At 36.3% G+C, this 18710-nt stretch overlaps 1 protein-coding gene across 6 annotated transcripts in view; it reads right to left on the reverse strand.

Annotated features, from left to right (window-relative positions):
* The window catches only part of LOC121316721 (cAMP and cAMP-inhibited cGMP 3',5'-cyclic phosphodiesterase 10A-like), an 84375-nt gene that overhangs the window by 54877 nt on the left and 10788 nt on the right, over positions 1 to 18710 (reverse strand). Inside the window, exon 1 of one of the 6 annotated variants that reach the window (XM_041251835.1) lies at positions 4957 to 5408. The exons of the other annotated variants lie outside the window; for them this stretch is intronic. Coding sequence (XP_041107769.1) covers positions 4957 to 5020 — 64 coding nt within the window. The 5' untranslated portion in view covers positions 5021 to 5408. Of the gene's footprint in view, positions 1 to 4956; positions 5409 to 18710 lie in introns of those variants that run through there. 6 annotated transcript variants of the gene reach the window in all.

Here is an 18710-nt window from a genome sequence, read left to right on the forward strand (position 1 = left end):
CATCCACTAAAAAAAAGAAATAATATTCACACTGTAGTGCTGAATATGAAACATGTTTCAACGCTAACTCTTTCGACATCTTAGTGCATGAAGCACAATACCTGAAATATAGAAGGAACACTAATTTCCCTAGAAATACTATTTGCAATATTTTCAGTTTCTTAGAGACCAGTGCATTAGATAGCAGTGGTTAGACAATAATTAAGACAAAGACACGTGTTCTAAAATGAGTGTCTAATTGCACATGGTTCTGTGGAAATGCATTAATAGTTATATTAATATCGATCCAGATGAAGAATTTTTATTTCCCTTTCCCTGGCTGCAAATACCTTCTTAAAATGTTGGTGCGTGTGTGCACGTGTGTGTGACGATCAAGACTCCCACTGCATAGCAATGTAAGCCATTCCGGGGTTTAACTGCAAACCTAACTTGCCACTCACACACAGATAAAAGTAAAACCTGAAATGGCTCAAACTACTATGCAATATGTCTTATTCTCATCCCTGCCTGGCTATTACATCCATGTACTCGACAGTTTTTCCTCTTTCACTGAACTGCTTTGCTCCGACTGCGATCTTCATGAGGGAGCTACAAAGCTCCTGTTTTTGTGCAGCACTATGTGTTTTCACTGTGAATTAAACCTCTGCCACAAGACTTAATGACCTGGTGAAAACGAGAATCCGAATGCTGGCTGTTTGTCATTACATTCAAGGGAAGATTTTGAAAAGGTTTTTGTGTAATGAAAGGCAGCACTTGTCTCAAGGTACCCAAGTCCGATCCATTTAAATGCACAAATTTATGAAGCCATAAAACTAAACCAGGAAAGGAAAAAGCACAAAAGGACAAGCATGTGACTGCTGCTCCTTTCCAGACCTTAAATGGCCCACTTTCAATATCTACAAATATTTACAAAATGTTTAAATAAACATGACTTGGAAGCACAGTACAACAATTTGTCAAAATCAATAAGTGTCAAACCAACATGTTTATGTTGACATTGAAGTCATTTTAAAACCATCACAAATCTTTTTTGAAAAAAGAGGACAAATGGCACAATTAGTTTTTTTTTAAAACTTATTTTATTTTTGTTCTTCACAGAAGCACATCTTTCGTTCCCCACTTGAGGTCATGGTGACATCTGAAGGATATATATATATATATATATATATATATATATATATATATACACACACACACACACACACACACACACACACACACACACACACACACACACACACAATACATAATAAATGGATTAAGGCTATATTTGCATCCTGAGCCATTCGAAAAAGAAAAAATGGCATAATACCACAATTATGACGTCAAAAAGTGATAATTCCTTTTGAGAAAATATATTTGAACTTTGACCCAATCGAGACCATCACTTTCAATGCAAACACAAAATGTCTTATTTTTAATCACTCGACAACACCCACAGTACAGAAATGTTCAGTAATGATCAACACAATGAGAATATGTAATATATATATATATAAAGCTGGTACATTAGTATCTCAGAGAAACAAGAGAAGAACAGGAAGTAAAAAAAGGTAAAGGCAATCATCCAAATAAAGCCGAAGCACTAATGGATAACGACACAGAGAACATTAGCATCACAAGGGTAGGGTATCCATCTATTATAAAAAAAATAATAGCTGGGACTCTTCAGTGAGTTACAGGAAAACAATTCCATCTCAGGTTTCTCTGACGGTTTATAAATTACTTGACCTTCGGTCTCGTAATTTATGACATCATAGAAACACTAGATGCAATTATTTTCCTGTAACTCACTGAAGCCCATCTATATATATATATATATATATATATATATATATATATATATATATATATATATATATATATATATATATCCTTTCAATCCTTTCAAAACTATGAGTTAAAGATTGAAGTAAACTTTTAAAATATGGCCCATTGCGTCTCGATGCCTCCTGTATAAATTCCAGTTTGAGGAAGATCTAAAAGCAAAATACTTTTTTCTGCATGTTGGACTAATAGGCTGGTACTTCTGTGGCAATTTTGTGATCCTTAAAAACGGGAGCTGGCCAATGGAAGAAAAGAAAGAAAATTGCAGACAATTGCCTTCTAAACGTGCAAGTCTGCATTGGCAGTCCAGTGATGTATCTGACATTCACAAAAGGACATTCCAGCAAAAGCGGTGTCACTCGATTCCTTACGTCAATGGCTTACCACAGAGGGATGAAAAAGCTCTCAAGAATTCGGCCCACTTGAACTGGAATGACCTCCCCCCAAAAACACCAAACGACATTAACCTTCAGTAGTGTTCAAATTAGAGCACTTTCACAAACAGCCAATGACTGATTGGCATGGACACTGAACTGGTGCCCCGCCCAGACATGGGCAGGCAAGGTTTGGAACCTCACAAAGCCTCTGCTTGCACTGCTCTGTTAAATAGAGATGAGCGTCTCCAGAGCGGACAATCCAGTGTATCTATGAGCATCAAATATGCTGTGTATGGTACTGTACTATATATATAAAAAAAATAGAATAAAAAATATAAAACTAGCAAAGAACAACTCAAAACAGTAACAACAACAAATGGTATACGTTTTTTTTTTTTCCTTTGAAAAACAAATTGTTGGAAACTTTGCACTTGCTTCAAAACCAGAGGCAACAAAGTTCCAAATACTTTTTGCAGGTCGCAAGTCAAATCGTTTGTTTTGATTGTTTCAACTGAGTAATAGCAGCCAAATGTCAAACAGGAGTCTGGGAATATCAGTCTTTGGGGAAAAAAAAAAACATAACTCACACTGGAAAATAATTCAACGTTGTTGAGAAATGAAAAACAAAATTTGAAGTGGAATGTTTCTTATTGTGGTTCTGGTTATCAAGTACTGCGTTCAATTAAAATACAATTAGTGAGTACTCTGGTTCTATATTTCGTTAGGAAAGAAAACCAGGTTAAATAACACCGTGTAACAAATGTTTTATTTTTTTTTTGTTCCTGGGTAGTAAGTGTTATTTCCTAATTGCTTATGCCTCAAAAGTATAGAAAATGGCTATTATTCCCCACAAACTTTGCTTGTGTGACCAGGACAGTGATATTTTGAAATATCACTATTTCCAATGAGAAAACGGGAGCTTTTGTGTCTTTTCGTTCACATAAAGTCAGAAAAAAACAACATATGAATCCAAATTAACATTTATACTAAAAAAAGACTACAAAAATGACTACAAAAGATTTAGAAGTGAGTAGTTTTTCGAGATTGACGATTATACTGTAAATTTACAGTAGAATCGTAAATCTCAAAACTACTCACTTCTAAATCTTTTGTAGTCATTTTAGTATTACTTTAGTATAAATACATGTTAATTTGGATTCATATGTTGTTTTTTTCTGACTTTATGTGAACGAAAAGACACAAAAGCTCCTTTCTATAAAAATGTACTACTCTCCCAGTTGAGAAATGGGTTAAAAAAATTATGATCTGATAAGCTTTGACCGTGGGTGCTTTTAGCTTCAAATACAACGTGCAAAGTAAATTGTGGAGTGTAAAAAGGGTGTTTTGCTTGCGCTAGGCAGAAGCATTAACACATTACCTCCACCTCAACAGCAGGTTCGATTTTCTTAACAGAAAGCAGTGATACTGGGTTAAGGGCCATTCCACCTGGACCAGAGGGAGGTTGCAGGCCTACACCAATCAATCAATCAATCAATCAATCTCTATTTATTTTATATAGAGCCTTTCATAGTGGACCACCATCACAAACTCTGTATAAGATAGTGAGGAACAATGCATAATACATTAAATACAGCGAAATACAAGGCATACTACATTAAATACAAACAGTAAAAAAAAACGTTATTTGTCTGGGTCATCCCACAGCAGCAAAATGATGTCAAAGATCAAGAAAATGGGTGGTTTTGCAAACTTGAGGACATTCTCACTGTGCGGGCCATGAGTTTATTAGGCAGTTTCTTTTTTTTTTTTTTTTTTTTTTTTAGTATAACAAAATAGTTGCCCTAATAAATAGGTTGGTATGCTCCCCACTGTATGGAGAGGGTATTAATTATTATAGGTATCCCATTGAAAGCCAACAGAAAAGTGTGTTGTTAATGTGTTCGATTAATATTTCACCACCTCTTCAATAGCCTGCAAAGCGAATGCACTGATATAGTATGTCACGTTACAAAGTATACCAGTGACACTGGTATGAGTTCAATATAAGCGACTACCCTACAGAACACGTTTCGATGCCAAAATGTGAATGTTATTGCATGGTGCAATTGATATATACAATGGGATACGTGTGTGCGTGTGTGTGTGTGTGTGTGTCTTAACGGTAACAAAAAAAAAAAAAAAAAAAGAACGCCACGCACAAAGAAAAGCCGCAAACGCCCTACCCATAAGGGCAGCATAGTGTGCAACAGCAGAAAAGGTACACCGCATCATTAAATGCGAGCTAGTTTTCTGTAACGTCAAATTAGTGTCCACTTAGAGTCGTCGGTGTGCATGTCATAAAACAGCACACACTGGTCCGATTTAAAATAAGAACTTTAACTCAGAATGCCTAGTAGCCAAATTGTACAAACCTATGCGTACCCCTAACTATGAAAGCAGTGCGGGTAAGACATTGTCTTTTTTTTCATAAACCAAAGTGATCTTCTGTGCACAAAGAACAAATGCATTACAAAATAATTCAGGGCTGGGAAAGACCTTTAGAATTTGCCCATCAGATAAGAATGCCTGCCTGCCTGTCTGCAAGATACCGGTAGCATCTGACAGCTAACAGCGAGTGAAAATTACTGTAAATTTTTTAAATGCAAAAACAAATCTAAGAGTAATGTAAATATGATGAATGGTTTTAGTCAACAACGGCAACTTTTTTTTTTAAAGCTAGACATTAGTCCACATTGTTAAAAAAAAAAAAAAAAAAAAAAAAAAGTTTTGTTTATAAATAAGAAACACCTACTTGTAGCAACAAAGCAGTCCGTAAACCTTCTAAAGCAGCTTGTTGTAGCAGGTCCATCGCCCATGTCTGAGTCCAGTATGAAAGGGGTTACAAGACGGGTAAAAACGAGCTTGTAGTTCTGTTAGAATCCTGCTGCTAAAATATGACTCGACCGGTGTTTGCGCGGCGCGGCGGCAGAAATCCTTGAATGGAATGAGTTGTGGAGGCTGAAAACAGCCTGGCGCTAGCAGAGTTGCTGCTGAGCGCCGTTTCCACTCGAGGGATTCTGTTAGAAGACGGCGAGCTAGAAAAAGGCGGAGTACACAGATGGAGAGAAACAAAGATCCTCCGCAGATCTTGCGGGGACGGAGGTTCTTCCTTGGCTGCTGTTATCACTGGGAGTTAGAAGGGAGCTGCATTCGCAACCGCTTTTCAGAGATAAACTGCTATAAATGTGGATGTTATTTCTACATCTGTTCTCTTGCAGTCAAGGAACGTCAGGGGGGGGGGAGGGGGGAGGTCTTGGGGGCCCCCGCACTACTCTACTCTTTCTGGGAAAGACCCAACCTGTCGGAGGGGAAATTTACAGCATCGAGGCAGGACGTTTAAGATACATCGAGAAAGGAATTATATGAGAAAGGACGGAAAAAGGGGAGGACGAAACGGAAAGCAATAAACCTTGGTGTTTTAAACAGCAATAAAAAAAAAACATTCTTACAATTAACGCGACTGTTACGCGTTAATTACAATAAACAACGTCTGATTTGTTGTTTAATTAGTTGTGTTTTTTGTTTGTTTTGTTTTCAAGCTATTCTGCATCCAAAATGACTGCATCGTCCCCCGCCCCTTGCACTCAGGCACGGACACCAGGCTGAAAACGCCCACTGCTGAAGTACAAACTGTTGCCAAGCATCCTCCTCAAATTGTCCTGCACACACACACAACAACAAAAAACTTGCAATACAAAAATAAAACACACGGTCCACATAGTTAAGAGCGGTACTTTAATGCTGCAGTCCCTCACAGGTTTCGCAGAACTGTAACTAACTAACTAAATGCATGCATAAATAAGACCTGACACTGGCTGAGGCTGCGGACACGGCTTGCTGCATTTCTGACGTCAGCCAGAGCCGGTGTGCGTGATGAAGAAAGGTGCTGACTTGAAGCAACCTCCCAGTGACGTAAAACTGAATGTATACTTTTTTTTTTTAATTAAATACATAATAGTACTAATCACAAACAAGGCAATATATATCGTATCGTATTCTGGTGGGGGGCGACGGATTACTATCAATGTGGGGACAAAATTTGAAAAAATGTCCACAGAAAGATAGTATCTCCTGAAAAAAACGACATTGAGGGGTTTTTTTAAGAACTAAATATGCCTCCAAAAAAAATCTAAACGTGACAAAATATTTAGTTTGTTGTCGACTTTCACTCTGTGTGGTGCTTTGTCTGACTGGTGTTAGAAATAGTAAATAAAAATATAGTGAGAGTCAATGAGAAGTCACCACAAATATAGGAATACAAACGTGTGTGTGTGTGTGTGTCGGTATGTTTAACTTACCTTTGTCAAAGGAAAGTGTGTTTGAAAACAAACAGTGGATATAGGCTTTTGATGCCATGGTAACCACACATTTCTTTCTCTTTAAATCTAATGTTTTTGTGATGTCATTAACTATATAGCTAATGATACAACGATCTGCTGTTCCTTTCTATTTAAACATCCAGGCATAATAGTATGTAGTCTCTTTATTCAAGTATTTTCTTTTATACTTCTATACTGTACATTATCTGTTTGTTTTTTTCTAAAACCACAAACTAGGTCATTCACGATGTGTGTGCATGTTCCTTGTAAGGTGCTGAACTGTTGGTTCATTTACTTTCTTATTTTTTATATTTGACAGGTGGTTCTGCATTCCTTTATATAATGGTGTACCTGTCTCTCCTACATAATTGATTGTATTACATTGTATGCTAAATATACCATATACAAAGTTCCTAGCATTGCATGACAGATTTTTTTTTTTTAAGATTTAATATTTATTTTCTTTATTTGCAATTGCACTTTTATCTTTACCACTATATTTGCACACTTTACATGTGCTTTTACAGGCTGCAATGCCCCTTAATGTATCTATGACCCCTTTATGTTTACTGTGGACTAAAATGTCAACTAAATTTGCAACCCTTCTAAATATTTCTTTAGTAGGTATCATGTTCTTATCCACACTCACATAAAAAAAGGATTATTAAAAGGTTTTTTGGATGTTGTCAAGGTTCTTTGAAGAACCTTCTGTGTGTGTAGAACCTTATACCTTATCAGGTGGTTCTTTTAAACCATTTAAAAAGGTTCTCTGAAGAACCAAAAAGGTCCCCCTATGACATTGGTGAAAAGAACCTTTAATGGTTCTAAGAGTGTACTATATTTGCAGTGACTCTTTATATGCTTCTAATATGTCATGCCTGGGAACACCCGGGTACAGTGATTTTACATCCATGCAAAATAAAATGGTATTCTCAGAAAGTTTAACCATTATATTATTAATCGTTTTCAGAAAATGTGTTGTAGCTTTAACATAGCTAGGTAAGCTTTCAACATGTGTCTGCAGCTGCCTTTCAGCTATTCCCGCATTAACATATGTTGGGTTGTCAGTTATGCTAACAATCTTTCGCATTGGGTGTTTCTCTTTGTGCATTTTGGGGTTACCTCTAACCAAACTTGTTCTTGTCATTTTTTTTAATTCTTTCAATACAAATCCATTTTTATATAGTTCTATCTCACTTCTTTTATTATGCCGTGTATTATTAATATAGCCCATCTCGACTTCTACAGAGAATAGAAGGCAATGATCATTTATTTTTCGTGCATTTCACTGGGTTACTTCATCTCCCTAAAACCCTACCCATAAGACAACAGAAACACATTCCCTGCACACGGCTTGCTCCTTAAGAAAAACGCGTTTGTATTGTTATTCAATACTTGTATGATAAATACGTTGTTTAGTTTCAGGTTCTCATTTTGCATATTGCACACACTGACAGAGTCCAAACTTAAAATAAATAACATAGGTGCGCCGTAGACTTTTATTTAATTCCGACAAGAGTCAGCTTTTAAGTTTAATGCCACTGTACTTTTTTCGTTTTATTTTGTGTTATGAATCACCACACTTCTTCAACCAATGATGTCTGCTGTAGTTCTAATTGAACACACGAAGGGATTGGTCCTTTAAGTGCGAGAGCCCTGAAAAATAAGTATAGGTTTGTATTATTTTGTAATAGTGTTTTACTTCATTTAATTGTCAAAGCCCTATACAATTATAATACAACATTATACCTCGTTTACAACTGACTTTTTTGTTGTTGTTTTGTTTTAAGAATGCGTTCTGTCATCTTGCAAATTTGTCTCACCTTCCTTTTTCAGCGGTATTCTAGTTATAAAAGTGTTTCAAAATGATACGACCAGCCAGTACAAAATTATATACCCAGTATACTGCATTTGACTTAGTGTATCTGTATGTATGTCTACACTAAAATAAATGGTGCTTAAGTTTTTATTTGGCCATTTGTATTACAAATTACTACTTCAATAGCATATTTGATTATAAACGATTATGGGAAACGAATAGACCCCCCAAAAATGTATTACTGATATTTTCCAGAGTTTTGTGTTTTCAAACATGAAAATTGTTATTATCTTTACTTTCAGAAATCAGTATCAATTTAAATTCAGACAGGCTACTAGTAAAGCTGTATTTTTTCTCGAGTGCGGAACTATTGTTATTGTTAAATTGTTAAATTTGTGTCAATACTATTTATATTTTATGATCTTTGTTGTAGATACCTTTTTAAATCAAATGCATGGAAATAAAACCGTTTTGTTGTTGTTGCTGTCGTAAAAAGTTACTTTATTATTTATACTTACACTGTCTCATACGGGGTGTGTACGTTTTAAAATATGACTGTATCTAGCAACAACATCGCGGGATTTTATATAACGGGGGCGAGTAAGTTTAGAAAATAGAGGCATGAGTGTAATGAAAAATTCAACAAAATGTAACTAAAATTACATTTTGGAAGTATAACGCTTTAAATGACCAGGATATCGAGTTAGTATTATTATCGTTATTATCATTAATCTTAAACACAAACTAAAATAGAAAAGAAAAAAGGAAAAAAAAAGTGTGTTTACTGCTTGTTTCAAATTACATGATTGAAGGTTCTGCGTGGTTGTCTTCATCACTGGCAACTTATACAAAGGGGTTTCTATGACGTCTTTTGGGCCCCACACAGGCTCAGTCCAAATCATTAGAAGCATTTCATCCTTGATCTCCGAACACCCATCAAAGCACCAAGGGTTTCTATGCGGTTTTATACATTATACAAAGCACGCGTGTTTATATTGGCAGGCCTAAACAGTCATTTTACATTTTGCTAAATTACACGACAGCGTTTATTATCACTTACATATTCAATTTAGCAAAGAATAACGCAATGGGATTATGCAGCCGCACTAAAAACGATACTGTATAAGAACGTTTGATATTAACCAGACATTTTCAGCAGAATAAAATCGTTTTAACAATATAAAACTGGCAAACTACAACGTAACTGTTTTCGTCCTGTAACTCTTACTAGTTTCTAAAACTTATTTATGGTACGCTCTTGCCCCTAGTTCCATATTCAAGTAAATAATGTTTAATGAGAAGGTACATTTAGTGTTGGTTCTATTAGAATGGATCTTTTCACAAGGATCAGAAAAAGTGTGCTGATTGTTTAGGAGTTAATGCTGCAGTGTTTACACTACTATTCATATAGCACCAATGTGTTTAAGAACACAAAGTTTCCAAACCAATGGAGGCCACTCTGCCCATCTTGCTTGTTTGGTTGTTAGTAGCTTATTGATCCCAGAATCTCATCAAGCAGCTTCTTCAACTGGAGAGTTGGTTCCAGACCCACACAATTCTCTGTGTATTAAAGTGCCTCCTATTTTCTGTTCTGAATGCCCCTTTAGCTAATTTCCATTTGTGACTCCTGGTCCTTGTTTCTTTTTTCAGGTAGAAAAAGTCCCCTGGGTCGACATTGTCAATACCTTTTAGAATTCTGAATGCCTGAATTAGGTCTCCGCAAAGTCTTCTTTGTTCAAGACTGAATAGATTAAATTCTTTAAGCCTGTCTGCATATGACATGCCTTTTAAAACCAGAATAATTCTGTTTGGACTTTCTAGAGCAGCAATATCCTTTTTGTTGTAAGGTGACCAGAACTGAACAAAATATTCTAGTTGAGATATTACTAATGCATTGTAAAGTTTTAACATTACTTCCCTTGATTTAAATTCAACACTTTTCACTATATATCCGAGTATCTTGTTAGCCTTTTTTGTAGCTTCCCCACATTGTCTAGATGAAGACATTTCTGAGTCAATATAAACTCCTAGCTCTTTTTCATAGATTCCTACTTCAATTTCGGTATCTCATATGGTATTTATAATGCACATTTTTATTGCCTGCATGCAGTACCTTACACTTCTGTCTATTAAATGTCATTTGCCATGTGTCTGCGCTGTTCTGAATCTTGTCTAGATCATTTTGAATGACCTTTGCTGCTGCAACAGTGTTTGCCACTCCTCCTATTTTTGTGTCATCTGCATGTTTAATAAGTGGCTATGGCTAGGAATATAATTCTTTAAACATAACTGTGTTGTATTGTACTAGCTAGGTATCACATGTGCAAGAAAAACAATCTAGACTTTTTTTTATTTTATTTTAAATGTGGTTATTATTATTTATTTTGTGTTACACTTGTGTTTAATTGTGTTTTCTGTGATTTTAATGTATATAGTCACCAGAACAGTGAAAAAGCATACATGAGCTATTCATCACCATATTATTTTTACATTTCAACAAACTCACCACTGTAGTGACATCATCAACCACATTTTACTGTACAAAGCTGACAAAGAAAAAAGACGAGTCTGGAAGCCTTTTTGTGGTGGTTTAAATACTGACTGGGAATGCTTATATTTCAAATCAGTAATATCAAATTAAGACTAAATCTTAATATCATGGGTGTACAGAACATTTGGAATTGATTTCCCCATTTAAAGAGAAACTTTACTGACATGCATGTAGCTGCACATGCTCTATTCAAAAACCCCATTAAAAAAAAACCTCACCAGGTAGAACTGCGTGGGGAGTTACACCTTAATGTTTCGGGGTCCCAGATATATAGGCCTGGCTGCATGGTGTGCAGGGTGAGTCCAACAGTCCTGGTTCAGGTTCATGTCCTGTTGGCTAGAGATCTGACGAGCCTGTCACATTTGCCCTGATGCTTCCAAAGGCTGGGGAGGTAAAATCCAGCTACGTTGTCATCTCACTGTTCTACAGTGCCCCCTAGAGTGTAAACCTCCCATGAGATACAGAAGACAAGCGCTGGGCTAAATGTTTAGTTACCACCATGTCCACTAGGGGGCATCGTCGTAATTAATCGCAAAAACCAAGTTGGAATAAAATAATAAATAAAAACAGCAACTCCCTGGCAATAGGGATACAGTGGAGGCGGCCGGACTTACGCATGTCGTTGTTTTTTTGTATCCTGGAAACGGCATATCAAATTGGTTTTAACATTATTTAGCATAACCTTTAGAAAAGTTTGCCACAGTATTTTTGCCCTGTATTTTTTTTGCAGTTTTACCGTGCTTTGCTGTGGTTAGAGTATGCATTTACCACAGTCAGTCCTGATTTGCTATGTTAATTAACATGCGTTACCGTACTTCGCTATTTGTTACAATGCTTACCTCTGCTTAGCATGCTTTCACTGTGCTTTATTACACTTTTCTAGGCTTTTATTATGGTTTCTGTCAATATATGGAGATGTCTGTCTGTCCTACATCTGTCAGTCTATATGTCACACTTACATCTGGAGAATTGTTCATCAGATTGTGAATACACATTTCATTGCTAATTCCTATTCTAAATATGATGGTCGTTAACGTTTTTGTCATACTGATAAGCTTTAGTTTTTAATGTATGTTACCAACTTACTTGTTTTTTTCAGAAAAACATCCACCGAAAACAAGTGTGCATACAAATGCCTTTTTCAATATGAGCTCTTGTCTTGGTTTTATTTTTATACAGTGGCTCTCAAAAGTATTCACCCCCTTAGACTTTTTCACATTTTATTGTGTTACAAAATTGAATCAAAATGGATTTAATTAGGAGTTTTTGCCAGTGATCAACACAAAAAAAGTCCATAATGTCAAAGTGAAAAATAAAATCTACAAATCCATTATTAAGAAATGGAGAGAATATGTGAATCTGTCTAGAACAGGCTGTCCTCAAAAGTATCCGGGCGAAAAGGGAGGCCACCAAGAGGCCTATGGCAACTCTAAAGGAGTTACAGTCTTCCACGGCTGAGCTGGGAGACACTGCATATGGCAACAATAGCCCAGGAGCTTCACAAAACTGGCCTTTATGGGAGAGTGGCAAAAAGAAAGCCATTGTTGAAAAAAACTCACATCAAATCTCGACTAGTTTGCCAGAAGGCATGTGGGAGATTCCGAGACCAAGTGGAAGAAGATTCTATGGTCTGATGAGACCAAAATAGAGCTTTTTGGCCTCAACGCTAAGTGCTATGTTTGGCGCAAGCCTAACACCATACATCATCTTGAGAACACCATCCCTACTGTGAAGCATGGTGGTGGCAGCATCATGCTATGGGAATGTTTCTCTGTGTCAGGGCCTGCAAAGCTTGTGAAGAGAGGGCAAAATGGATGCAGTAAAGTACAGAGAAATCCTGGAGGAAAACCTGCTGAAGTTTGCAAGAGAACTGGGACTTGGGAAAAGATTCATCTTCCAGCAGGACAATGACCCAAAACATACAGCCAAAGCCACACTGAAGTGGCTTAAAAACAAAAAGGTCAATGTCCTGGAGTGGCCCAGTCAAAGCCCGGACCTCAATCCAATTGAGAGTATGTGGAAACAGTTGAAAATTGCTGTTCACCAAAGGCCCCCATCCAACTTGACAGAGCCTGAGCAATTTTGCAAAGAAGAATGGGCAAAATTGCAGTGTCCAGATGTGCAAAGCTGGTAGAGACTTATCCAAATAGACTCATGGCTGTAATTGCTGCCAAATATTGACTCAAGGGGGTGAATACTTATGCAATCAATTATTTTCTGTTTTGTATTTGTGATTTATTTAGAACAATCTGTGGATTTTATTTTTCACTTTGACATTATGGACTTTTTTTTGTGTTGATCACTGTTGAAAACTCCTAATTAAATCCATTTTGATTCCATGCTGTAACATAATAAAATGTGGAAAAGTCCAAGGGGGGTGAATACTTTTGAGAGCCACTGTATACCAGTAGATTAAAAAAATAATAATAATAACTGTTAGTATAGGTTAAGATGTATTTCTTAGACATAGGACTGTAGGGTATAACAAAGACAAAAGTAATCCCAAAATAATAAATCTTCTTAATTTTCAAATAAAGTAATGTCAATGATAATTGAATAATTCCATCAACCAGCACACTCTTCTGCACATATTAAGACTGCTAGATGCATTAGCTGTTTAAAATATAAATTATTATAAAGATTTGGTATTCGAGGGGTTAAACTAATCTGGTGTTACTCTTAATATAAAGAAAGCAAGCTGTAGTGCACAATTTTACTTCAGTTCTGTGTTACAGAGAATGGGTTCATGTTTGCCAGCCACAGACAAGGATGTGGGTGGCTTTATAAAAATAAAGCCTACTTGCAGACACATGGGGAAATGCTTTGAATAGGAAAGTCCTTGTTCCTACGCATATAGAGCCATTTGCCAAGTGTTCTGTTTTTCATGCTTAGTGTACTGGAATGGAATCACTGTGGCAGTTACTATAAGAGTCAGTCAGAATGGTGTACGGGGTATGGCATGCTGTGTTACAAGGGCACTCTTCATGATTCACAGATATACGCCAGTTATAAAACAAACACACTTGTTTATTTCCAAGGAAGTTAAAAGGAATAGACTGCATCAGGTGTTTCTGTAACCAAGGCCAGACGGAGAACAAGCACGGCCATTTTATGTGCCATTTGAGGCTGTGCTTTATACAGGGACTTAAAAACACTGCAGTTGTATATTTCACAGAACTAGTACTTAGAGGTACCTGTAACAACAGCACTTCATTCTAAATTGCATTTTAAACATGTGTGAATTAGCACATGGGGGCAGCTTCATAAATCTATTTACTTCAAATAGTAATTTGCACCATTTTGTTCAGGAAGGACAAATGTACACAATAATAAGATTAATATACCAGAAATAAACAACTCAGGATTTAATTTAAAGGCTTTTTTCTAGCTTTTTTTATTAACTGTTTTAGCATTGTAAGTCCTTACAGAAAAAATATATATATATTGTACTCATGATAATTCATACTGAATTCAAATCCATAGACATTTTAAACATGATCTTATTAAACTAATCATGCTCACTCTACCATCAAAAAAGTACATACTGGAGCCTTGTGTTGTGTTCCCGATGAAGCTTCCAACGCTTTTGTTTAAATGTGTAATGGGTAAATTCGATAACTCAGTCCAACAATAACATACCAGGGGGATTTATTTAATTAGATTTTCCCTATTAAATGTATATTATAAAACAGAACATGTTTAGCAGAACAAATACAGTGACAGCCACTTGGAATTAAGGAAAGCCCCCCCACTCATTACATCATGCACTAACTAATCAGGAGATTATAAATAAACCAGACTTCCCCCTCCTTATGCACAATCGATCCCTGTACCTCACCTAATCGCCTAATCCACCCTTTTTATGGTTAAATCACAAATCAGGCGGTGGGCTGGTTTGAGACCAAATAACTCATCTGTACCAGACTCCATATTCATCAACAACACATTTCACCATTCTCTTGTAAGTAACACATGGAATCGTTTTGTACAGGGATATCACATTACCTTTATACTTTATTAATCTGTTTGAGGAAGTCACAAAACTGCCCTAAGATGTTTTCATACCAAATCAAGTAAATGGCCTACTTTTCATGCCACCAAAAGCATCAGTGTTTACAGTAAAAATATGCATGTTATTAATCTTGTCTTGGTGCAAACTATTCATGCAGATTTCTCAAAAAAAATTGTGTGTGTTTCTGATGTCCCCAAACTGCCAAATAAAAACATGTTGCCGTAGAGGAGCTCCCTGGTGGCGCATCCAGTAAAAGCACTCTGCGTGGAGTGCAGGATGCACCCAATAGTCTGGACGTTGCCGGTTTGAGTCCAGGCTATTCTTTTGCTGACCGAGGACATGAGCTCCCAGGGGGCGGTGCACAATTGGCCAAGCGCTGCCCGGCGGTAGCGAGAGCCACTTTCGCCCAGGGTATCCTCGGCTTACCGCGCACCAGCGACCCCGGGCGCCTGCGGGCCTGCCTGTATAAACAACGCAGCCCTGGGTGGCTGCATCGTGAGTCTGCAGTGTGTAAAGAAGCGGGTGGCGGACATCGTGCGCTCGTCTTCGCCCCTCCCAAGTCAGCGCAGAGGTAGTAGCGAGGGCTGAGCCTAAAAATAACTGGGCATTACTAAATTGGGGAGAAAACAATAAAAAAATAATTGGCGATCACTAAATTAAAAAAAAAAAAAAAAAAAAAAAACATGTTGCCATCAAATTAAAAGATGTTTTATCTGGTAGAGTATACACAGTATATGTTAACCAAGTACATTTTCTATTTATCTTTTTTTTTCTTTGAATAAAAAAGACAATGTGCCATGTTACCAAAGCGTTTACTCCAGTCTTTAACTTTGAATGAGTTAAAACACTGGCTCATTTTACAAAACTAAAACCAAAAAACAGAATTAATATAATCCCAGTTCTCTTCAGCACTCCCATGGGGTTCTGTTTCACATTTTGTAACATGAACGTGATTTTTGTTCTCCTTTTGTAAATGAAATGCTTTGAAAACGTGGCCCCCAATATGTTACATTATATTAGCACAACTGCACTGACACTGGGATAGTCAAGTACTTTTGGGCCCCATCTTATTTCAAGGATAAATAATCTTGGCAGCGTGAGACCACAGACAGCTTTGTTGTGAGCAACCAACAAAATGGCTGATCAGTTCTTCTCTTAACACAGCACTTTCTAACTCCTTTTCTACAAGCTGACTTCCCTTACTGTCTTTTCACCTGTGAGGATTATCACATGTTGTTCTTACAGTAATGTGTAATTGAAATTGAAGATATGTGTAATTGTAATTGAAGATATGTGTAATTGAAGACATTCTAAAACAACTATTAAAGATATTTAAAACTTTCCACTGTACCAGTGCATGAATTTATTATGTAATCTTACATTGTGGCTGGCTTTTATGACATAGATTATTCAGCCATATCTATGTGTTGCATTATCTGATGTGATGTTAATTTGGTTAATCAATCCATAATAAATGATTGATTACTGGCTATGTTTCTTCCTGAATAAAACTAGTCTTACAGTACAGTTGTAATAAACCCACACCTTAACCCACACAAGGTAACAGCATATTCTAACATACATACAACAGTTAACTGAATAGACCACTCATAATTAATTAGCTTTCTAAAAAAAAAAAAAAAGCAATCTGCTTCACAGACAAATATTACATTTACAAATCTCTTTAAAGCCAAACATGCTTTCAGAACAAAAACTTTTTCATCTATGAATCATGTACACTGTACAGCTTAATCTTTCACTGCAGTTTACTTCACAAACAAATACATCACTTTTTAAAATGTTAGACAAATGATTGTACTGTAGAAACCTAACCCTCAAATCACAGTTCTACCTCAAACAATCCAGCACATTTTCACTCTGTATCCTCTGTGTATTAACCTCCAACCAAGCTGCACTGGCACTTAAACTGCTTCCAGTAAACTAAAAACATTGATGTTCCCTCTCAGCCGTGCAGGCACATTCATTTTAATAACAAAGGTTCGTTCAAAGTTTTGCCACAGCTAAGTATACAGTTTCTAAGGAAAGGACATGGCCTTTTCTAAATAAAACATATTTATCTGTTATTTTAACTTCCTTGTGGACTATTTTGATGCACGTTTCTTGGCTTTACCTTTAGGCTATGTATGAAAATATATTATTCAGTAGTTTCATTCTGTGTCCTTATGATTTGTTTATCTTATCTGGTGCATACTTATTATAACCCCAAGCATATACAAATACAATATATAATATACAATATACAATATACACAGGAATGCAGTTCCAATTACAACTGGTTAAAATTAATTTGCATATATATTTGTAAATAGAAAAAACAATGCAAAATTATCAATATTTTTAAAAACAAAGTACAGTTTAGTTTTAGCCCAAAATCAGGGTGATCATTTCAAAGTAAAATGATATCTCTAGCCTGCAATTCCTCTCGGTTATTGCATAAATGAAAACAAACCTCAAGTTGCTGAATTTCCTTGTAAACTACTAAAACAAATTTTAAGAAGAAAAAAAACTCAATGTATTACTCACTCTAGAGTATAATATGTCAAACAGTTTACTGCATGAACAAATACATTCTATTTTAGCACAGTGTACAAAATGTCTGCTTACTCTAGCATTGCCCAGTAACAAATGGCTCTTTAATCAGACCCACTGCTGTTGTCACTCTGGTTCCATTTGTTGACAGCGCAATAAAGCATTATTTTACATACATTTGAAAAACAAAATATCATTTAGTTGTAACCCAATAACCCTGGTTATCAACTGAAAGTAAATATATTCATAGTCTGCCATTCTTCTAAAACTAGAAACAGATGGAAAACGCAGCTCCAGTTTTAGCAAATGGAAATTACAGACAAATGTAAAGATTCATATGACAATATATTGTTTTAAATGAACAGGCTTGAACTCTATATAGTGAATGTATTATAATACTAGGGGATATTCTGAAACAATCAAGATATTTAAATAGGTAAAACAAAAAATACTGCTCGATAGACCAGTTTTTTTGAAAAGCTATTCAATTTATGTTTAATACTTTTTTTTTATATGAAAATGTCAGATATTCATATATTGCACTATATATTTAATGTTACTGTGCAATAAAACAGAAAAATAATATACACTACTGTCATGTGATGCATCCAATATAACAGATTTTTTGCGTATATGTAAACAGTTTGTACAGTATGTACTTGGTGAAAAAAAAGAGCAGAAACAAGACACCGAATACAATATTATATCAAAATGTTTCCAATCTAGCTTTTATAAAACTTTACAGTATTAGCTTTGCAGTGCAAACATCCCCTTGTGCCAACATGCACGCTACCATTGGTCTGTAAATACAAAATCAGTTGCAAATCTGTTAAGGAGAGGGAAGTCAGTCCCCAACAATGCAGGCTTTCAATGAAGAAATGATCAGAATTGCTAAATGCAGCGGTCAGCCCGACATAAGCCCATGAATCAAAACAGAATCTCAGCTATAAGGCTTAGACCTGCGTCACAGCTCCTGCCAATGCAATCATCCCTGGGCTCTGTCTGAGCATGGAATGCTGTATCTGCTGCTTCCCTTGCTGTCAGGCCCCCCCTGTGAAGTACGTCAGAGCACTGGCATGAATTAGCAGAGCCTCAGTTCTCTTCATGTCTCTTTTACACCACCGTGTGTGTCACCCCTGATGATTTAATTGGCACGGCTTCATTCCTGGGGCTGACGTAATTAATCAACAGATCCCTCTGATCAATTACCAAAGTGAAGCTAATGAAAATAAGACAAGGCTTTACAGGCACACTG

The sequence above is a fragment of the Polyodon spathula genome, chromosome 6, assembly GCF_017654505.1.
Source record: "Polyodon spathula isolate WHYD16114869_AA chromosome 6, ASM1765450v1, whole genome shotgun sequence".
NCBI lineage: Eukaryota > Metazoa > Chordata > Actinopteri > Acipenseriformes > Polyodontidae > Polyodon > Polyodon spathula.